The 19,669-nt window shown below is 38.9% G+C and overlaps 2 protein-coding genes across 2 annotated transcripts in view; both read left to right on the forward strand.

Moving 5' to 3' along the window:
* Positions 1-1,352: 1,352 nt before the first annotated feature.
* On the forward strand, positions 1,353-11,364 carry opn4xb (opsin 4xb). The gene is made up of 9 exons (XM_059338168.1): positions 1,353-1,519; positions 4,172-4,305; positions 4,417-4,620; positions 5,527-5,698; positions 6,204-6,365; positions 7,596-7,703; positions 8,937-9,099; positions 9,495-9,641; positions 9,727-11,364. Exons 1-9 carry the CDS (start codon positions 1,353-1,355, stop codon positions 10,123-10,125), a joined length of 1,656 nt encoding a protein of 551 aa, XP_059194151.1. The 3' UTR covers positions 10,126-11,364.
* Positions 11,365-14,023: 2,659 nt separating this feature from the next.
* Positions 14,024-19,669, forward strand: part of pdlim5a (PDZ and LIM domain 5a) — a 71,917-nt gene continuing 66,271 nt past the window's right edge. Inside the window, exon 1 of the mRNA XM_059338146.1 lies at positions 14,024-14,149. The gene's annotated coding sequence lies outside the window, so the exon portion shown is untranslated. The remainder of the gene's footprint in view (positions 14,150-19,669) is intronic.

Consider the following 19,669-nt stretch of genomic DNA (forward strand, 5'->3'; position numbering starts at 1 on the left):
ACGAGTCTGGGCTGTGGTGAGTAGGCTCTATATTCGTTGGGAGTGGGATGACCAATTAGTTTGATACCATGGGTGATCTTTAAAAGTCTGTGCGTGTTGGTGACCGTGAGCACAATGACGTTGCGGCAGGCAGCGGGCACTGTTTGGACTAGAGGACATGCATGAATGTTAGAGATGCACACAACGATGCACATACTGTGTTTGCATGCAAAAGGGCTCACAGACTGGTCAGCTCATTAAGTGACGGCTGCAATGAGTTACAGACTGAAAGGAATCAATACACATGAAAGGTGATGTACGTGCATCGCTGTGTGCATCTCTAGTTTACAAAGTCTGACCTAAAATGACTGTTAATGCTGACAGTGAACAGAATGTCTGTTATGTAAGGATCTCTTAGTTAAAGGGTTGGAGCTCAGGGCTGGGCCACATTACATGAAGGGGGGTGGGAGGGAGGGAAGAGAGGGAGAGAGAGAGAGAGAGAGAGAGAGAGAGAGGAAGGCAGTGTGTTAGAGCAAAAAAGAGAGAGTATGACAAGAGGGCAGGGCTGAGAGAGCAACACAGAGCATCATGGGACAGTGAGAGAGAGACACATTGAGAGAGAGAGAGATGAGAGGTTAGGAGTCGCTTGTTGCCAAGATAATCAGAGACAGGCCACTGATTCAGAGCTTGTTGCACAGCTGGTGTGACGGGTGACGAGGCTGCAGGCAAACTTTGAGTGGACGGACAGTGACAATGTGCAACGAGTAGGGGATCTGATACACTGGATGTATATGATCAACTCACTAACACAAGATTCAAACAGGAAACAAGAGGTGAAAGACAAGTTGTTGAACTGCAGAGGGACAACTGGATGGATGTTGCTTCGTTATCTAAAGACAACTAACGACTGAACAACTGTGGATGTCATCTTGCATCGACCAGTGCTGGACGAGGAAGGAAAAGAGGAAGTTTTTCTCATTTTCTAGATTTTATTATAGATATTTTCTGAATAACATTTACAACTTGGTAGCATTTGGCATTATAACATTTTTTTTTTGCTCAGAGCACCCTTTTTTAGCTTTTACTCCACATGCAAACATATGGACTTGACATTTCACATCGTCATAAAGTGGACATGTTCCTTCAGATTTAGTGCATGGAGCAAATTGAAGGTTTATGATGGAAAGAACAAGGTCTTCCCCCAGGAATCTTGATCAGTTTATAACTTAATGAAGCACAATCTAAAGAAGACACATGCTTCTCTTGATCAAATGATACTACTATGGAGGCAAGGTACAAGCAAAGCAACGCTGACAGACTGGTGAAGCCACTGCACCCTGCCAGGTTGGCAGTCCTGATGAGGTGTTTGAACCATGTTGTCCACTGAGAGCATGGAGCCGGAGGAAGCACACACCCAGAGCAGCTTTTTCAGTAAGGTGGATGTGCCTGACCATGCTCACTATATCATCGCCTTATTCGTCTTTGTCATCGGGATGCTGGGCATCACTGGCAACGCGTTGGTTATGTTCGCCTTCTATAGGTAGGTTTGTTTGTGGGTTGTTGTTTTTTCAGATTCATTGTAGGGCTGACCGAAAATGTAATATGATTTTTTTTTTATTGAAGATATTGTGATACATAGGTCTACATTGATAATAATACAAACTCAAATAATAGTTGTTGTTTTTTTTAATCTAAAATTTTAACAGAAAATGTGTGTCTTCATTTTGCACTAAAGTTCTTCATTAAATGAGAAAATGCTCCTTTTTGTAATTTGCACAGGATGATGCAAAAATAGACTTCAATATGTGATTATTTTTATATGGACTGTTTATTCAGTGAATTACCAGAAAACTATTGTGATACTTAATGCTAGCGATATCAAAGGCCATTAATGAGGGGACGTTTTTTCCCTTCAGCCCTGAGTCATTGTATGCATCTGTTCTTTTCCGTAAAGCCCTTACAATTTTTTATGTGGGTCTGACTTTTACTCAAAGCCCCGTGGGGATGTTATAATCATTCAGAGTTGTTATGGTTCCAGAGAGCTAGAAAGAGAGGGGAGATTTGATATTTTTGTGGCCTTTGATTGTTCTTGTATTGTGGCATTTATATTTATTCTCTTACTAAAGTTGGTCATTTTTTTTGCTGTCCTTATTTCACCACAGAATGAGATTTGACACGTCTCCATATCTCCAGGGGATCAAAGGGCTTTCCAAAAAGCTGGCGATTATCAGTAAAATAATCTTTGCTTCTTAGTATCCTGGCCGAAAGATCGTCTTAGTTGCATGGCAACAAAATAGCATATGGTGTTCTTTACAGTGTATCTGACCTGTTTCTCTAAGAAATTATGTTAGGTACAGTATAGTAGACCATGTCTTCAATATTATGTAACTTTGCCAGCAAATATGCTTCTGCTGCACAGTGGCGTCAAAGCCATGAGAAATATAAGATCACAACTAAAACCTTTTACCCAATAATTAATAATAATAATAATAATTAGCAGTCCATTCTGTAAGATGAGTTACCTTATATTGTAACATTTCTTTAAGAAGTCAACAAAGAATGTATGTTTCTTGTTGTGTAATTTGGACTAGCATTGACCTCTTATAGCACTACTGACATTAACTGGGTCAAAGATACGAAGTGTGCCTTTGTGTGTGTCTGTGTGTGTGTGTGTGTGTGTGTGTGTGTGTGTGTGTGTGTGTGTGTGTGTTCTAGGGATTGTTGGAAGCTTTTATATTCCATCTGTCCATTAATGTAGATAGATTAAATGGGCTCTCCATTGTGTTGTGCTGATAATTTGTGTGTACTTACTGTAATCAGAAATGCAAATGATGTTATGGGTTCCAAGAAATTCATTCACACACAATAATATATGAACACACACACACACGCACAGTTTAATCAATAAACAGCATGCAGGCAGACAGCAGGTCAATACGTTGCTTAACAAAGCTGGGGTGAATGCAGGTTCATAAAGACTTGACCAGTTCGGCAGAGAGCTTATTTCTGATTCATGCTGACAATTAAACAGTGCTGTGAGTTTATTGGATTATGTAGTCTCACAAGATGTTGAGAGATACAAGTGTAACTCATATGAGCCTTTTCCTTCCTCTAGAAAAAGCATAACTGACAGGCATTTGGCACAGCACACACAATTTCCTTCCCAAAAAGATACAAGCCTCAGAACATGTTGATTAAACTAAGTCTTCCAGCCCAAACAACGACATTCATATGACCCACAGAAGTGTTTTCTATTTTAAGTCTGTGGCCCAGAGGTTAGGAATCTGGCTTGTCGTTGGTTCCGATCCCAGGATTGACAGGCCAAGGCCTGAAGTACCCTTGAGCAAGGCAACAAGGCATGGTGTGTTCACTGGTATGTTCAAAAGGATGGGTTAAATGCAGAGAATGTATTTCCCCATTGTGTGACTGATAAATTAATCTTAATTTAGTGTCCCTATCAGTGAGAGAAGCTCAACAAGTCCTTATACCTAAAAATAACTGTTGCACTTTTAAACATGTGGTTGATGTTGTGAATGTTTGCAGTTTGGTTAAGTTTAGGCACAAAACTACTTGGTTAAGTAAAACACGATGGTTTGGGTCTAAAATGAGTATGTTCATTATGTTGATCAATTTACGTTGATCAACATAATAATGTGATGTAGTTACACATATGCATAAAGTTAAAATAACTCAAGTTTGTTTTTTGGTTTCACACAGGACATGAAGGCAGTCAAAGTTCTTTGCTGATTTCACTGATCCCTCCACCCCATCTCCTCTCTATGCAGACTTTGTCACTCTTTAGACAATGCCAACTGACTTCCTCCTTTGCTTCCCTTTGTAAAAAATACTACAGTCACTAGAGGTCGCGGCCCAACAGAAATATGTGTCATAATAAGCTGCTTGTGTAAAAGACATATAGGGTCTACATTTCTTGGGGAGGACATTTTCTTTATATATATAGTTATTGGCTGTATAGTCATACAGTTGTTCAGAGGAGCAATAATTACACTGACATATGCCAACAGATTCCTCACATATCCCTCTTTAATTTAAACAATATTATTTATTATAGCAATATATTTCCTTTTTATATATTTCCCTGCAGTGCTGCCATGAACACAACAAACAGACTTCAACTTCCCTTTCTTTCCTCCCTCTGTGCGATTGTGGTTATTTGTGTGTATGTGTTTAGTAACAAGAAGCTTCGTAACCTGCCCAACTACTTCATCATGAACCTGGCAGTCAGCGACTTCCTCATGGCTTTCACACAGTCCCCCATCTTCTTCATCAACTGTCTCTACAAAGAATGGGCGTTTGGAGAGATGGGTAATGCTCTTTTGTGTCTTCTAATATCTTTAAATCTTACTTTTATCCATAGTGTTCTGCTCTTGTTGTTGTTGACTCATTTCAATGTTTGTATGTGTTCGTTCTCTGCAGGCTGTAAGCTGTATGCATTTTGTGGCGCCTTGTTTGGCATCACCTCCATGATAAACCTACTGGCCATCTCCATCGACCGCTACCTGGTTATCACCAAGCCTCTGCAGGCCATTCAGTGGGGCTCCAAACGAAGAACCAGCCTGGCGATCCTCATGGTCTGGCTCTACTCTTTGGCCTGGAGTCTGGCTCCTCTTGTTGGCTGGAGTAAGTTTCTCCTACCTGGATGTCTTTTCTTATCATCTTCCTTCCCTTGCCACAGAAGTGCTGTACATGAGTCTAACAGAAGCAGACAAATGAAGTCTTGCAGAAAAAAACCTGCTACCATGACATGATTGGTTTGTGGATTATGGTTTTGAAGCACTGAGTTTGGCTCATCGCTCTCTTGTTCTTTTGAAGCCATCAGTGGCCATATTTGGATGATAGGGTGGTTACCAGCCAGGTAGCACTAGCCAGCTAACTTGATTATCAAGGTGCAAGTTTACTGTGATGTTAACTGGAATTCAAATTTGAAAATTTAAGATGAAACACACTGTGAAAGGGTCAAAGTTCAATGATGAACAAGGACAACACTCAAAACCAAACTCTTGGCTATATATATATATATATATATATATAGGCTATATATATATATATATATATACATGCAGGCATGGATGTGCATGCTGATTGACAGGTCACAGCAGTAGCGACTGCTTTTCATCTATTTTACTCCAAATGGGACCATCATTTACCATCATATGAGCATCATGCTGTATTAAAAGGACTTGGAGCAAGTGATTGATATTTATAAACTTAGTTTGCTGAGGTAATAAATCAATTAAGAAGTAGAGTCATTTTCTCATAGACTTCTTTACAATCTGATTTCTTTATGCACTAAGGCACTTCTGCATTGTCATTCTTTTATGCAGCCTATGAAAAAAACTGGTGTAGAGATTAATGTAAATGATCTCCATTTACATCCACCTGCAGTTACACAACTCTCCTGTGTTCTTAATCTATTGCTCCTAAGGCATTATATAACAACAAGAACATAGATTTGTGTTCAACATAATGTAGAACAATTGATCTTTTACCTGATATCTCACCCAGTCTATGATCTCACTCCTTTAGGCTCGTATATCCCAGAGGGCCTGATGACATCTTGTACATGGGATTATGTCACATACACATTGGCTAATAGGAGCTATACGATGATGCTGTGCTGTTTTGTTTTCTTCATTCCGCTGGGAGTCATCTTTTACTGCTATCTCCTTATGTTTCTGGCTATACGGAAGACAAGCAGGTACTGTTTCTCTTATATCAGACAATGTGAGAATGTGTATGTTAAGCATTTTGTACTGGTTCAGGTGGAGGTTACATGCAAGTCTGGATAACAATCAAAGAATTTAAAAAATAGGACTTTTAAATAATCAAGAAATTCACTTTTCCCCCTCTGTTTTTATTGTTTCTTAACACAGTCCGTGTGTTTAGAAACTGCTTTTATTTTGTTATTTACAGTATGTTCAAAAATGCTGTATGTTGTGCAATGTTAGGTTCATTAGGATGTATCTAAAGAAGTGCAGATTTTCCGTTTCAAACAAAAGAGTTTGTTCTAATGAAGACATTTTAAAAAGTGTAAAAATGTCAATATACTTACAAATGTTCAACTTCTGTCACCAGAAGTTAATATTAAAGCTTATCTCTTCATTTTACGGCAGATTGGTTAACAAAAAACCCCACACTTGCTTCATTATACTGGGCTCTAGCACTCCCTTTAACTGCCCTCTCTGTCCTTTGGCCACCTACAGGGAGGTAGAGCGTCTGGGGACTCAGGTGAGGAAATCCACCCTGATTCATCAGAAGTCCCTGAGGAGTGAGTGGAAGTTGGCAAAGATCGCCTTTGTCGTCATTGTGGTTTATGTTCTCTCCTGGTCACCATACGCCTGTGTCACAATGATTTCCTGGGCAGGGTAAGACTTTTTTTTATGCTGCAGTGGTTTAATTGTGCTTGTACATTTTTTAGATAATATTTGTGAGGCAGCGTCCCTGCTATGTTTCAATCAGTGTTAGTGAATACTCCAACCAGTTACCTTTTTTGGCCAATTATTGGTAAAATAATGGTAAGGACAATGTAACCATTTGCACTCAGTTTATATGCAAGGGGAACTCACTCCATTTTAGCACAGATTCTCTGCTGATGTTGAGTTTCCAGAGGCATTCTTATAACCAGTGTAGTGTGCTACATGCAATATCTGTAGGTTTAAAAGTTTTCCAAATCTCCTCTAGGTCTTGACAAATTTTCTCTTTGCTTATATCTGTGGAATGTGAGACACTGTAGGCAAAAACGTTTTGTCACGCATTATTCAATTTAAGGATTTGTGGGCTATTTTGCTTCCATAACATGTCTTCTTTCAGACTAGTGGAAGTAAAACATCCAAAATACACATTAATATGTTTATTTTTCTACACTTTGTCTATTTGAGTCTGTGTATTTCTCCTAAATTCACTAAAAGTTAGCAATAGATAATGCCTTATTTTTACATTTAAACATATCATTTCTGAAAACCTTATAATAAATAAAAATAATTGTCTTAATGTAAATAATCAATTGAAGAAGTCTTAAACTTACTTGATTCTATCCACCTGTGGTGTCTCCCCTGAAGTTAGAATGTGTAAATTACTGTGTATGTTTCAATAAATTTGCACATTCCACATTGTTTTTTTAAACATAGAAATTTGAAAATACATTGTCAATAAGCAGAAAAAGTTTCCATTTCATGTTTTACTGCAAAAATATAACATAAGAAAAATAACGTTAGCATGTGTTAATAATGTTAATGTTCTTTTCCATCTTTCCATTAATATTTTCTGGGATTTCTTCATGCAATGACTCACAAACTAACCTGTAACATAAAGTTATCCATAAACATGAGATTTTTTATCTGTTTGATCATATTTCTATCTGCTTTACAGTACAAATGTATCTCAATGCATCAAATAATTTATTGCATATTGCGAATGAGGCTCAGCTGGACACATTTAGGAAGCCCACATTCAGCAGGCATGCAGTAATATTAAAGTTCCACATGACAACCATGCTGCATGCTAATCCCTGACTGAGTTGTGCTGGGCATGTGGGGTTATCACGCACAAACAACAGGATAAACATGTTTTTTTTATTGTTGTTCTATCTCATTCAGGCATGCTGACATCCTGTCACCATACTCCAAAGCTGTCCCTGCAATCATAGCGAAAGCCTCCGCCATCTACAATCCTTTCATCTATGCTATCATACACAACAAATACAGGTAAATGAGGAATCTGTCTCATTGCATATATGTTTCACCTTCACTCTTGATCGTCTTGTATTAGATCTCATATAGCTAATATGCATTTGACATCACATATCAGCGAGCAGAAAACAACAACTTGAATCCTGAATATAAGTAAAAAATATCTTAATATAGGAAGAGCTAGGTCAACTAACATCAATGGATAACATTAAAAAGTTGCATTAAATAATTTTGTGTTGGTATGGCCATGCCATTACAATGTGCTGTGAAAGAGGCTTTGTGCTTTTTTAGCTGCAAACCAGGTCTTTAACTACATTTCACTAACAAGAGCCACACCAATAGATGCATGAATTTGGAATTGTTTAATGTGAGATAGAGATGGGCTCTCTCTGACTTAGTAGGAGGGTAGGGGGATGGGATGAGATGTTAGATGAAGAGGATGAGCGGATGAGAGTAAAGGGGAAGGAGGGGAAGGGTCTTGGGGATAGGATGGGGAGAGGGGTCATGGGGATAAGGGGGTAGAGAGGACGATGGACCGGGATCCTCTGAGGGTTGGATAATAAAGTAAAACTTATTAATTCATAAAGTTCTGTCTGGGTGGGGGAATGGAGCCGCCTCTGGGCGAGCCTCGGCAGGGTAATAGCCCCAAGGTCCTGAAAACCAACAATCAGAGAGAGGAGGTAGTATGATAACAACGGATGACATGATAAAGAGAAAGAATAATGAAAGGAAGAAAATGGTTCTTTTGGCTGGGAGGGATATGACAAACAGAGACCAAGAGTAAGGGAACAGATGAGGTGTGCCAATATCTAAAGCTAGTAGTCTGAGTTTGAGTTGCAATAGCAATATAAAAAGACAATAGTTCTGTAGCATAATACTTCTTTGGTTCAAGGTGGTGGGCCTTAAAGCACACAAAGTAGTTATAAGCACTTTTAGGCTTTCATCTGCCTCGCTGTGTAGTAGGAGGTACAGAGGTTGAGGTCATTTGTAATGAAGATTATGTTTACACCAGGCAAATCAAGTTTCAGTTTGTCCGGATCTTATTGGATCTGAATTTAATTTTTAGACAATGCCTGCTCCCTGTAGGTTTCTTCAACCCTGCTATGTGGTCATTTTCCTCTATTTCCAATTTGCATAGTATTTGGATTTATCACTTCCTGTAAAATTTGCCCGATACAATAGTGATGTGATTGCAAATTAGCTATTTAAAGTAAACTATTTATTTCCTGTTGTTCTGTACTTGATTAGGATGACTCTGGCAGAAAAGGTCCCGTGCCTGTGGTTTCTGTCTCCTACTCCTCGGAAGGAATGTATCTCCTCCTCCATCAGTGAGTCCTCTTACAGGGACTCCGTCATCAGCAGACAGTCAACGGCATCAAGGAGTCACTTTATTTTAGCTTCTCCTGACACGGTAATCATTTTTTACATGCACTTTGTTGTTATTTAAGATGGTTTGTATTGGCTATTACTAATGACGATTCTTCCAACAGCTCATTTAGTGAGCGAATTTTAAGTTTTTATCTATTATTTATGAGATAATTCCTGAAAATGATAACCCTTTTTTCACCAGAAGAGTATTTTAGTATTTTCTTTGAGTAATGTCCAGCACCATTGTGAAACGTAGAGCAAATGTGAGCCTTGCCAAGCACGACCAACATTAGCTTATGCATCCGTAAAAATGTAAAGTTTAGTTTTTTAGTTTTTAAAGTTTTTTGACATTTTTTGAGTTTAACCCTTAGAGAAACTTTTATTTGAAGTTAAAATTAACTGCTGATCAAGTTCAAGTTTTTCTTTTCTGTCCTGCAGGTATTAAGGGATGTAGAGGTGGAACCTTTGGGAAGGAAGTCAGGTGATTCCTTCAGAAGCATGCCATCGTATAGACAGTCTTCCAGAGGCAGGTCCTATAAGAAACAATTAGAGCAGAAGTCTACAAAGACCAACGCAGCAGAGAAGGTGAGAAAAAACAACATCAAAATGTATGAATTCAGTTTGAATGTGTTGTGGGATTAAGAAAAACTTTTTTTGTTTTACATTTCAGCATTCATCTACCATGAGTGAATCATCGAACAACTGCGACCATGAACTGGTTTCCAGCTCTCTCACTGTCGCCAGTCTCCCCCTACTGGTTCTCACCAGGAAGCGCAGCCAAAGTCTGACCAATGACATTTCAGATGCACAGGAGAAAAAAGGCAGCATCAGTGATCAACACAGGAGTGACTCTTTTGATTCCCTGAATTTAGGAAATATCTCATGCACTGATCCCAAGGCCCCTCAGGGAGTCCCACGCATAATCGTCATCAGTCCAACATCTGAAAGCAGCCTCATCAAACACGACAGTTTCTCTTTAGAAGACAGTGTTGAGGCAATGGAGAACAATGTTTTTGTCAGCATGAACTTCTCATCAGAAGTCTTTGAGGCCGTGGAGCTTCTCTCTTGACCAGCTGGACTAGGCTGGACAGTGATATCCCCTTGTACTCTTTTCCAATGAAGCTATATTATTTATTATAATTTGTCGCCACCGGCGACAACATCGTTCTCTACTCCTCTCAAGACTTTTTTGGCCATGGACAGAGTATTTCTCAAACTAAATGAATGATTGTTCCTGTTTGTTGACTCATCCTTTGAAGTTATACCACTCTGCTGCTTCAAAAACTGGAGTGTAGAAGAAAAGTTGGTATGCAAAATGAAACAATATGACCCAGCTCTGGTATGCAGTGTGCATTTTTTGTCAGACTTTGGCAGGGAAAGGTGAACCCTGAGGGGCGAAATGGGCTGCAGCATATTCTGTTAGATCCCTTAAAATGACAAGTGTAACAAGCTTGACATATTGGATCCAAGGTGAAGCAGTAAAGTGAAAATATTCTAAATATAGTGTACACTTTCATAAATTTTGATTTTATCCCTGCCTGCTTCTCCAAAATGAGGGCGTGCAGACCATCTACTGTAGGTAATATACTGATTATGGATAAGTGCTCCTTTAATAGGAAAAGGAGACAATTTAAATGAAAAAGAGCAAGATTTCTGGTCATTTTCTTATAAAGTATATATATTCATTTGTTGTCTTGTGGTATTAGTTCCTTTAGGCAGTGTGGATCTCTCTGACTCATTGAAACTTTACATTTTCTTTGTGGTAGCTTTAATATGTCTTCCTCCTTGTGAGGACCTGGTGCTTTGTAGCAAATGCTCCACTCCTTCCGTAAGCTATTCCTTGTCAAAAAATATAATTGTACGTTTTTGTTGCTTGTGTATGTGTTGTTGCCTTGTGTGACTCAGAATCCCATTATCGGAAGAACGCACTAGTAACATAGATTTATATACAGTACACATATGACCAAAGATGTTTACTGAACACTGAAGGATTTTATGATTATTAATATTAAAAGATGGACAATTTATTGCACTTTTTAAAAGTTTTTGTTTTTGTTTTAGACAAATACCAGAATCACTGCAGTCAATGAATGGCACCTCCCTTTGCTCTTAACTGGCTAAATATTCCTAATCCTATTTCATGTAATCATTCCAGTAGGATTTATTTGCAGCAATTACTGCAAGTTCAAAAAGCTCTTGATTTACAGTCAACATTTCGTGTCTGTTTCTTCTGCGTTTCAACCTTTGATACTTGTGCATCTGTTGATTTTATAACTATAAAGATTATGGAGCAACGATGGTGAGGAAACGTTGGAGAAGCACTTTTTCATGTTAGTACATGTGCTGAATAAACACTCTCAATCCACCCTTTGTGATATTTTCATCAATCTGACAAGAACACACATGGTTACACTAATATTTTACTGATTGCAAACCCCAGATTACTTTCAATGACAACACTTCAGCCAAACCCACTGGCCTGAAATTTTATTTGCATGATTAATGCTGCCTGGATTATTGATGTATAGTTATATGGCATGCTATTTCTGCACCACTAAGTCATTAGAGGACAAAAATAATTAATTCTGATAAAACATGTTTGTTTGTGGTGTACCTCTGCTTTTTATCTCAATGCTGTTGTTTAGCAGAAGTCCAGTATTTCAGTGTTGAGGTAAAAATGAAAGAAGAAGAAAGTATTAAGAAGTCATTTTTGTTGAAGTTGAACACAATGAACTGGCATTACTAAATGAAAGTTGGTGCAGCTTTAACTGCCAAATGGACAAGCAGGGAAGAGTAAATAAGTCCTCACGTGGCTCACTGGAGGACTCTTGCATAATTATTCTTATGCTATGTATGTGTATATATAAGAGTAACATGAGGGATTACTGTTTGTGTTTTTGTTGGGGCTGCAGTGTGACCTTTGACCCTAACGAATCCCTCTTCCTCCTCCCTCAGTTTCTCAGTTTTACATGATCGATGATTTTCAGATTACATCTCTGCAACAAATTAAGGCTGACTGTTGTCAACATTTTGTGACTTCTCAGAGATTTCTTCAGTTCTGGAGAAAAAGAAAGACAGAAAGACATAAAAATTTGAGCAGATAGTTGAGGTGTCAGTTAGGCGTCAGTGCCTTTGGTGTGTCCTTTATACCCAGTTTCTTTCCTCCAGTCTGATGCCCCTGATCTCAAAATGCTGTTTCATGTATTGCTTTTCTTATCCTACAACTAATTACAGTGCACGTTTTCACTGTTTGGATGTTTTTTTTTTTTCAATATTGGCGCATTAACATGTATGTTGCATAGAGCTAACTTTAATTGATGTACAAACTGTTGTGTAGTTTTATCAACTGCAGTGGAACATATTCTATGAGATTTTGCATTTCCAGAACTCTCCAGACTGAAACTCTCCATCTATCCACTAGATGCCCCCAGACCTCCTCACCAGCCTCAGTCACCTGACTTCGACATCCACCTGCTCACCTCTTCCTCTCTCCCCAATGACCAAGGTGCTGTTTGATTTTACGCCTCCTGTATTGGATTTTCGGCAGGTGCATGCCAGATTTTACTGCGCAGGTGTTGTACCCCAAGGATATCATTTGAACCCGCGTCATCTGCATCATCTACACTCCTTGCCAGCAAACTGGAACCTACACCTGAGCCCTCACCTGTACCTGTCTGCATCTCCCTCTCCTGCTCTGGTCTTCTTTGCCTGTGGATTCTCTGTTTGGACCTGCTACACATGCCCGTAAGCTTTATTTCGTCACTTTTCCAATTAATAATAATAATAATAAAGATACAATAAAGATCATCACATTTGTAGTGTTTTCATGTAATCTTAAAAGTAACTAAATCTGTCAGATAAATGTAGTGGAGTAGAAGTTACAATATTTAATAGAATACAGAGAGAAAGTGAACATTTGCATAAAACAGTAATACTAAAGTAAAGTACCTAAGGTTATCTCATATGTTATGATGGTAAATGGCCACTAGAGGGGACTAGTCATTCATATTTAGATATCTGAGTTCACTGTGTGGAAGATAGTGCAGTTTCTTCTTTATATCTCTCTTTTAATAACATTTCCAGCAGTGGCTTGATATTAAAGTGGAAGTAAAAGAGCAAAATGTCTCATTAACTTCCACTCATGCAGTAAGAGAATACTGTGTTCTTCATTAAAGATGCACCTGTCACCCCAAACAACTGAATCTAAAATAAAAATCTTCTATATTATCATGTTGTATAATACTAAATATATTGTATTTTATTTGTAACTTTAGTATTACTTATTTGGACCAGAATTTGAAAATGTTTTAATATTAAATGTTTGTGAGACTGATAACTGCCACCTAATTAAGCAATATGATCTATATCATCTATGCTTTCCCAACAGACGGATGTGAATGAGTGTATGTGACTGTGTCTGTGAAGGAGAGAGAAATTACATCACCATGCTGGGAAGCAAGCACGTGCAGGGAAACCAAGACTGCTCCTGACTGAAACTGGAGATCCATAATAACCAGTTTACAAGCAGGACTGGCCTCTGATGTCAGTCATACCTGGCAGGACGCTGCTCTGCCATTATGTGAACGGATGCGACCACTTTTATTGCAACAATCCCACCATGTCTATGAGCCAGTATAGGCCGATGCTGTACTTGACCGACCCCGCCCACGCAGGCATGCGACTAAGCTCCCCGATCTCAGGTTCAATTTGTGTTTATATAGAAAATGAATTAAAGGAGATTTTGCAAGTGAAAGATTAAATTATTATAGGCTATAACGGTGTTTAAAGTTTCTTTAACAAGGTCACACTACAGCTGTCAGTACGTTAATTTACAGTGGAGGACTTTTACTCCCACATAAGTAATTATAAGTGCATCTGCAGGAAAAAAGCACCTTTGCAATCAGGGGGAATGCATTTCACTCCACGTTGACCGCACTCTCATAGTGCGTGCGTAATGACGTCGCTCCATTACTGACGGACCTATCACACAAAGAGCTCAATAAGTGGCGGCGGGTGTATAATAAACTGTAATTTGTCCCGGGACACCGGAGAGGACATACGCAGGAGCGAGACACTGCACACCAACCGACACGGTGAGTAACCCCCTAAAGGACTTTTCTGCTTTTTGTTCTGTAGTTTTGTGGTTTATTTTTGGTTACATTAACTCGTTATCAGCTATCTTTTAGGGGTGTTTTTTCCCCCACTTTTTAAACACAATTAAATGGTAAAGTACAACGCTGAGGTATAGCTCGCTAAATGGTATCACTCCTTTGCTGTCATTCTAATATGTTTGTAGACGTAAATGAAAAAAGAAAAAAAATGATGTGACTTTTCTTCAAAAATGCAAATGCCGCATTCATGATGGTGTTGCAGTTTTCATTCGATGTATTTTAAAAAAACAGCAACACATATTTAATTTTTTCTGTTGTCAAAAAGTAAATCCTAGGCCGTAGTAGTAGGTAAAATATTATATTTAAAGCTTAATTGGTGCAGATAGAGAGAAGATAATGTAAACGATTAAGAGTGAAATACAGATATATTCACATGGAGAGAAAGAGGGAGAGGTGTAGGAAGAGTGTGTGGGGGCGGGGTAATATTGACGTTTGGTCATGCTTCAGTCTGCTGGATGGAGCAGATGCTTTGATCTCCCCTTGAGACCCTGCTAATACTAAAGCTCTGCCTCGGGTCACTGATATATAGGTAGCAGTGGCAAGTGTACACACACACACACACACACACACACACACACACACAGCCTACAGCACTTGACTGAACATAGGTTGAGGTTCAGTTGAATTGATTGATATGTCATTCACCTTCTTCTCTCCATCATTCTGTAATATTGGCTGCCCTACTTCACAGTTTTTCTCTTTCTATCCTGTGTTCATCTCTTCCCCCAGTTTCTGGTCAGTCAACACATAACAGCTGCTGTCTGGTAGAGAGGGAGGAAGTAAAGCACTGGAAAGGCCCATAAGTCAGTGAACTAAAAAGTGTCTGTGTGTGCTTGCAAGTGTATATTTGATATGATCACCCTCAAATAAGACTAAAGGTTATTCTAATTATACCCTGTATTATGAAACTATAAAAATATGTTCGAATCACTATGTTGTTTTGGCAGTTAGTACATAAAAATGTGTCCCTTGCTGTTTGGTGTGCAGGAAATTATGTTAGATGTGGGCCAGTAGATGTCAATCATACTGCAATTGTGAAAAGCCAATGCTAGTACTGCCAGAACTTCAAATCAAAAGGCAAAATGCTTTCCCAATATTTAATATTTCAATTTTTTGTTTTCCAAGATGTTCCTGGAGCTGTCCACCACTGCCTGAAATGTGTGTGTTTTTTCCATGTAGCTCCACCATTTCTGTTATGCATTGCACTGTGTGAAAAAATGTGTCCCCAGCACCAGCATATTGTCATCTTTGAGTAACTTTAAGTAAGTTTGTCATTTTTTAGGGTCAACTGGAGGCTGAAGCATTTCTCCTGTGTAGTTCCTGACAGGGCTGGCAGCCAGAAAGTCAGTCACAGTGGTCAGCAGCAGAGGAGGTTTCACCAGTGTCACACGGGAACTGAGACGTCAGGAACATAGACTGTATAAAATATGGACGTAGTTTCCGTGATTTCACCAATGGATTTCTGCAGAGCCAAAATGAAGCGGATTAATACAAAGAAGGGGCAAAGAGGTGAATTGGGAGGTGGGCTGAATGCAGCGACAAGGCCCTCTGAGGGCATCCGCCAGTCACTCAAAGTGGCCATGCCCTTTAATTATACATAACTTTAAGCCTTAATATAGCCTAAATCAAATGGATGAGTTATATTACATTTCACCCCCTCTCAGTTATGAGGGTATCCGTGAGGATTGACTCCCTTTTGGAGCTAGCTTCAAGTGGCCAGTTGAGGAATTGCATTTTTTGGCACTTATGCATTGGCTTTACATTTCAGCCTTGGAGTTGCTCACATAATGCATGATGACTCAGAATCTTCTGAACTGATGACCGAGCATCGATTTTTAGGGGACAGCGCTAGTGTCAACACACTACAAGCTCAAAACACAAACAGACATACATATAGTATGTAGAGTACTGCAGTGTGTGACCGAGGCAACAATTCTTTAAAGACCTGCCACTGACGCTTTTGCTCATATCACTGCCTTACCAGTTGTTGGGTGAACAATGTAAAGTTTGGAGGAGCATGACAGTGCTCATTAAAGTCCATGACCACCTGTGTTTTGGAAATGTATGTCTTTGAGTTGTGCTACAACAAAGTAGAAAAAGGGGACGTAAGTATTTATTGCTCTGCTTTGAAAGAGCAGGTGGAGGGAACAATTAAGAGCAGCTGATCTTAAGTAGTGGATGGGCTCCTTGAAAATTGTCCCAGAGGCGGCATCACTCTTGGCATTAAGCAATTGTGTTTGTGTGTGTGTGTGTGTGTGTGCACGCACCTGTGTGTTCATGTCTCTGTGCGGCTATTCTCTCAGTTTATCTCTCTTAGGATGGACAATCGTTTGGGCTGAGCTGCCTGTCTCCCAGTGTGTTTGTCTGTCTGGTTGGCTGGTAGGCAGGGAGGAATATTTTCCACTGTGAAAGCGAGCAGTTATAAACAGGGACTGAGCTCAGACAGGAGATACAGGGTTCTGATTGTAAGCTCATCTCTGGATTCAGGACAAGCTTTCAGCAGTATTGTTTTAAAGTACATTGGATTTTGGGAAGAGAGCTCTATCTTGGCTGCTTCAAATCAAGACAAAATCACATTTTATTCCATGTTTCCATGAAAACCTGTGGCCAAAAGGACTTGGTTTGCTTGACCAGAAGCAGAAAAAACAATCTGTCCATATCTAAGGCCTACTCTGTTTATATTAGGTACACCGTGCAAGGATTGTAGTAGTTTCAAAACTACCTTACGTCTTACTGGCATACAGTCATGGAAAAAGTTATTAGATCACCCTTTTTCTTCAATTTCTTGCTCAATTTAATGCCTGGTCAAGCTAAAGGTACAATTTGTTTGGACAAATATAATGATAACAACAAAAATAGCTCATAAGAGTTTAATTTAAGAGCTGATATCTAACCATTTTCCATGGTTTTCTTGATAGTGATTTTGGTTATTATCAAGAAAACCATGGAAAATGGCTGGATATCAGCTTTTATGTGCTATTTTTGTTGTTATCATTATATCTGTTCAAACAAATATACCGTTAGTTGTACCAGGCATTAAAATGAACAGTAAATTGAAGAAAACAAGGGTGGTCTAATAATTTTTGTTTCATGACTGTAGATTCAACAAGGTGTTGGAACATTCCTCAGAGATTTTGGTCCATATTGACATTGAAATTGACATTGCACTGACTTCTGATTAAACTATGCTGTAGCATAGTAAATGTTTTTCCCAATCTTCTATGGTCCATTTCTGGAGACCCTGTGCCAATTGAAGCCCCAGTTTGCTGTTCTTAGCGGCTAGATACTCTTCTGCCTACCTTGGTTATATCGAGTGGTTATTTGAGTAGCTGTTGTCGTTCTATCAGCTTGAAACAGTTTGGCCATCCTCTGACCTCTGCCATCAACAAGGCATTTTCACCCAGAGAATTGCTACTCACTTTAAATGTTCTCTTTTTTGGTCCATTATTTGTAAACCCTAGTGATTTTGTGTGTGTAGATCCCAGCAAATCAGCCAAGAGGCACAGGTTTTGGAGGAAAAAACTGCATTTGATGAATATCGAAAAAGCATTAATATAAGTATGTATATAATTATGTAGATAGAATATTACTAACATTGGTTTGACAGTAAATTTAGCTAAATTAAACTGTTTTTACCAACATACAGCACTAGAATAAACCTTAAGAAAGAAAAGGCTAATGCCACATGCCTACCTCTAACTGTGCAGTATTTACAGAGATGGGTTGGGGGATTAGTTGAGCTTATATCAGTCTGGTGGGGTCAGACTGATTAGATGGCTGGCAGACAAATACTCTCCCCAATACAAACAACCTCACCCATGCTACACGCCTGTCTACCTGTAGATAAGTGTGCATTCACCTGTGAGTGAAAGTAATGTTTGTATACACAATCCTTCTGTGAGTTTGGAGTTGTCTTCTGTTGTTATTCTGTGATTTGTGTGTCTTTTCACACAGTTTATTAGGTCTATCATGCTGCCCATGTCCCTTAAGTCCACTAGTCTAACTGAAGGAAACACAAAAATATCTACAATTTCCACTCTTTTACTTTGCCACTAATCAAAACTGCCTTCACAAGGTGTTTTGAAATCAGTCATTTTTTATTTTATTTATTTCTAATCTTTCTACTTCTAAAATAAAATAACTTCTACTTTTAAGCACATTGCAGTACTTGTTGAGCTGTAGAATACACAATTGTTTGAAGAATGATCCATCAGTTGTTTCAGCAAACAGTTAGATGTTCACACTTTCAGACCTTGCTGTTTCACATCATATTTGTAGTGTATTAATGTTCCTTTAAAAAAAAAAAATGTCTAAAAGGATTTTAAACAAATTAGAATTAATGCTATTCAGACCACAGCTGTTGTCTTCTATTTTGACCTGAAACATATGATTAATACATGTGTGTATGTGTGTGTGTGGGTGGCAGCTGGTAGAATAAGGGAGCGGGATCCCCCTCTTTATTCATGTGGATGATGCATTAAATGTCATGTAGAGGGGCAGATTATCATACCATTAAGGGGTGGGGCTTGTCCCACTGTGTGCATGTGTGTATTTGTGAGCATGTGTGTTTGGCTGGGGGCTAAGCTGTGATCATTAAGCATGTGGAGAGGTGAGCATATGGGGACTGGAATAGACCATTTGACAGAACAAAGGGTTGGCAGGGTGTCTGAGGTTTCGAGCTATAGCACACTCTCTATTGTTAGTGTTTGATATCATTATCCTGTGGCCCACAAATCTCCTTTGTTCTCTCTGTTGCAGTTTCTGGCCATTGGCCATTTTTTTAACAATACAAGCAATTGATCAAATGTTTTAAGACGGTGAAATAGACTGGTGGGCCCATGGGATGGCCCATATTTTAGAAATTATATCTTCATGGGACTCAAAACCAGAACCTTTATCACATGGGAACAACACATTGAAAGGTTATTATAAATCCACCTGCTTTCTCAGCAACACCTGCCCTGTGGCATTCAAGTGCTAGGATTGGCCAGGCTAACCACTCGAGGTCAGTTCCTAACCTCAACCAATCTGGAAACATGATTAAAGCGCAGTACACAGTTATTGATTTATATGCAGTATCCATTTTTATAAAAAAATAACAATTCCGTTTTAGCAACAGTGCAGAGATCAATTGTGCAAGTCCATAGGCCTGTTACTTTTCCCCAGAATCAAGTTTGTACTAATTCAAATTTTTATCTAATAAGAACCGTCTATTATGCTATTGCTATCATTTCTACTTTTAACTCTACTTTAAATTAAAATTATAGTATAAGGACAATATGGTCCTTGTTGATAGCCCACCCCCGGACTGTGTACGTCGAAACCAAACCCTGGTTTACTCCCATGAAATATTTGTTTAAAGTGGATTTAAACACGTCAAATTAGCGCTGAATCCTCTTGCATTAGTTCTGAATGGTGTTACCCTGGTGGGAGGTTTTGCAT

The sequence above is a fragment of the Centropristis striata genome, chromosome 7 (genome assembly GCF_030273125.1).
Source record: "Centropristis striata isolate RG_2023a ecotype Rhode Island chromosome 7, C.striata_1.0, whole genome shotgun sequence".
In the NCBI taxonomy this organism is placed as follows: domain Eukaryota; kingdom Metazoa; phylum Chordata; class Actinopteri; order Perciformes; family Serranidae; genus Centropristis; species Centropristis striata.

What these genes read in the sequence shown, in the direction of transcription:
- opn4xb (XM_059338168.1), top strand. Translation starts at nt 1,353, where the DNA reads ATGTTGTCCACTGAGAGCATGGAGCCGGAGGAAGCACACACCCAGAGC. An exon ending in ATGGGCGTTTGGAGAGATGG is followed by an intron (nt 4,306 to 4,416) that starts GTAATGCTCTTT and finishes CGTTCTCTGCAG; the next exon opens with GCTGTAAGCTGTATGCATTT. An exon ending in TTTTAGCTTCTCCTGACACG is followed by an intron (nt 9,100 to 9,494) that starts GTAATCATTTTT and finishes TCTGTCCTGCAG; the next exon opens with GTATTAAGGGATGTAGAGGT.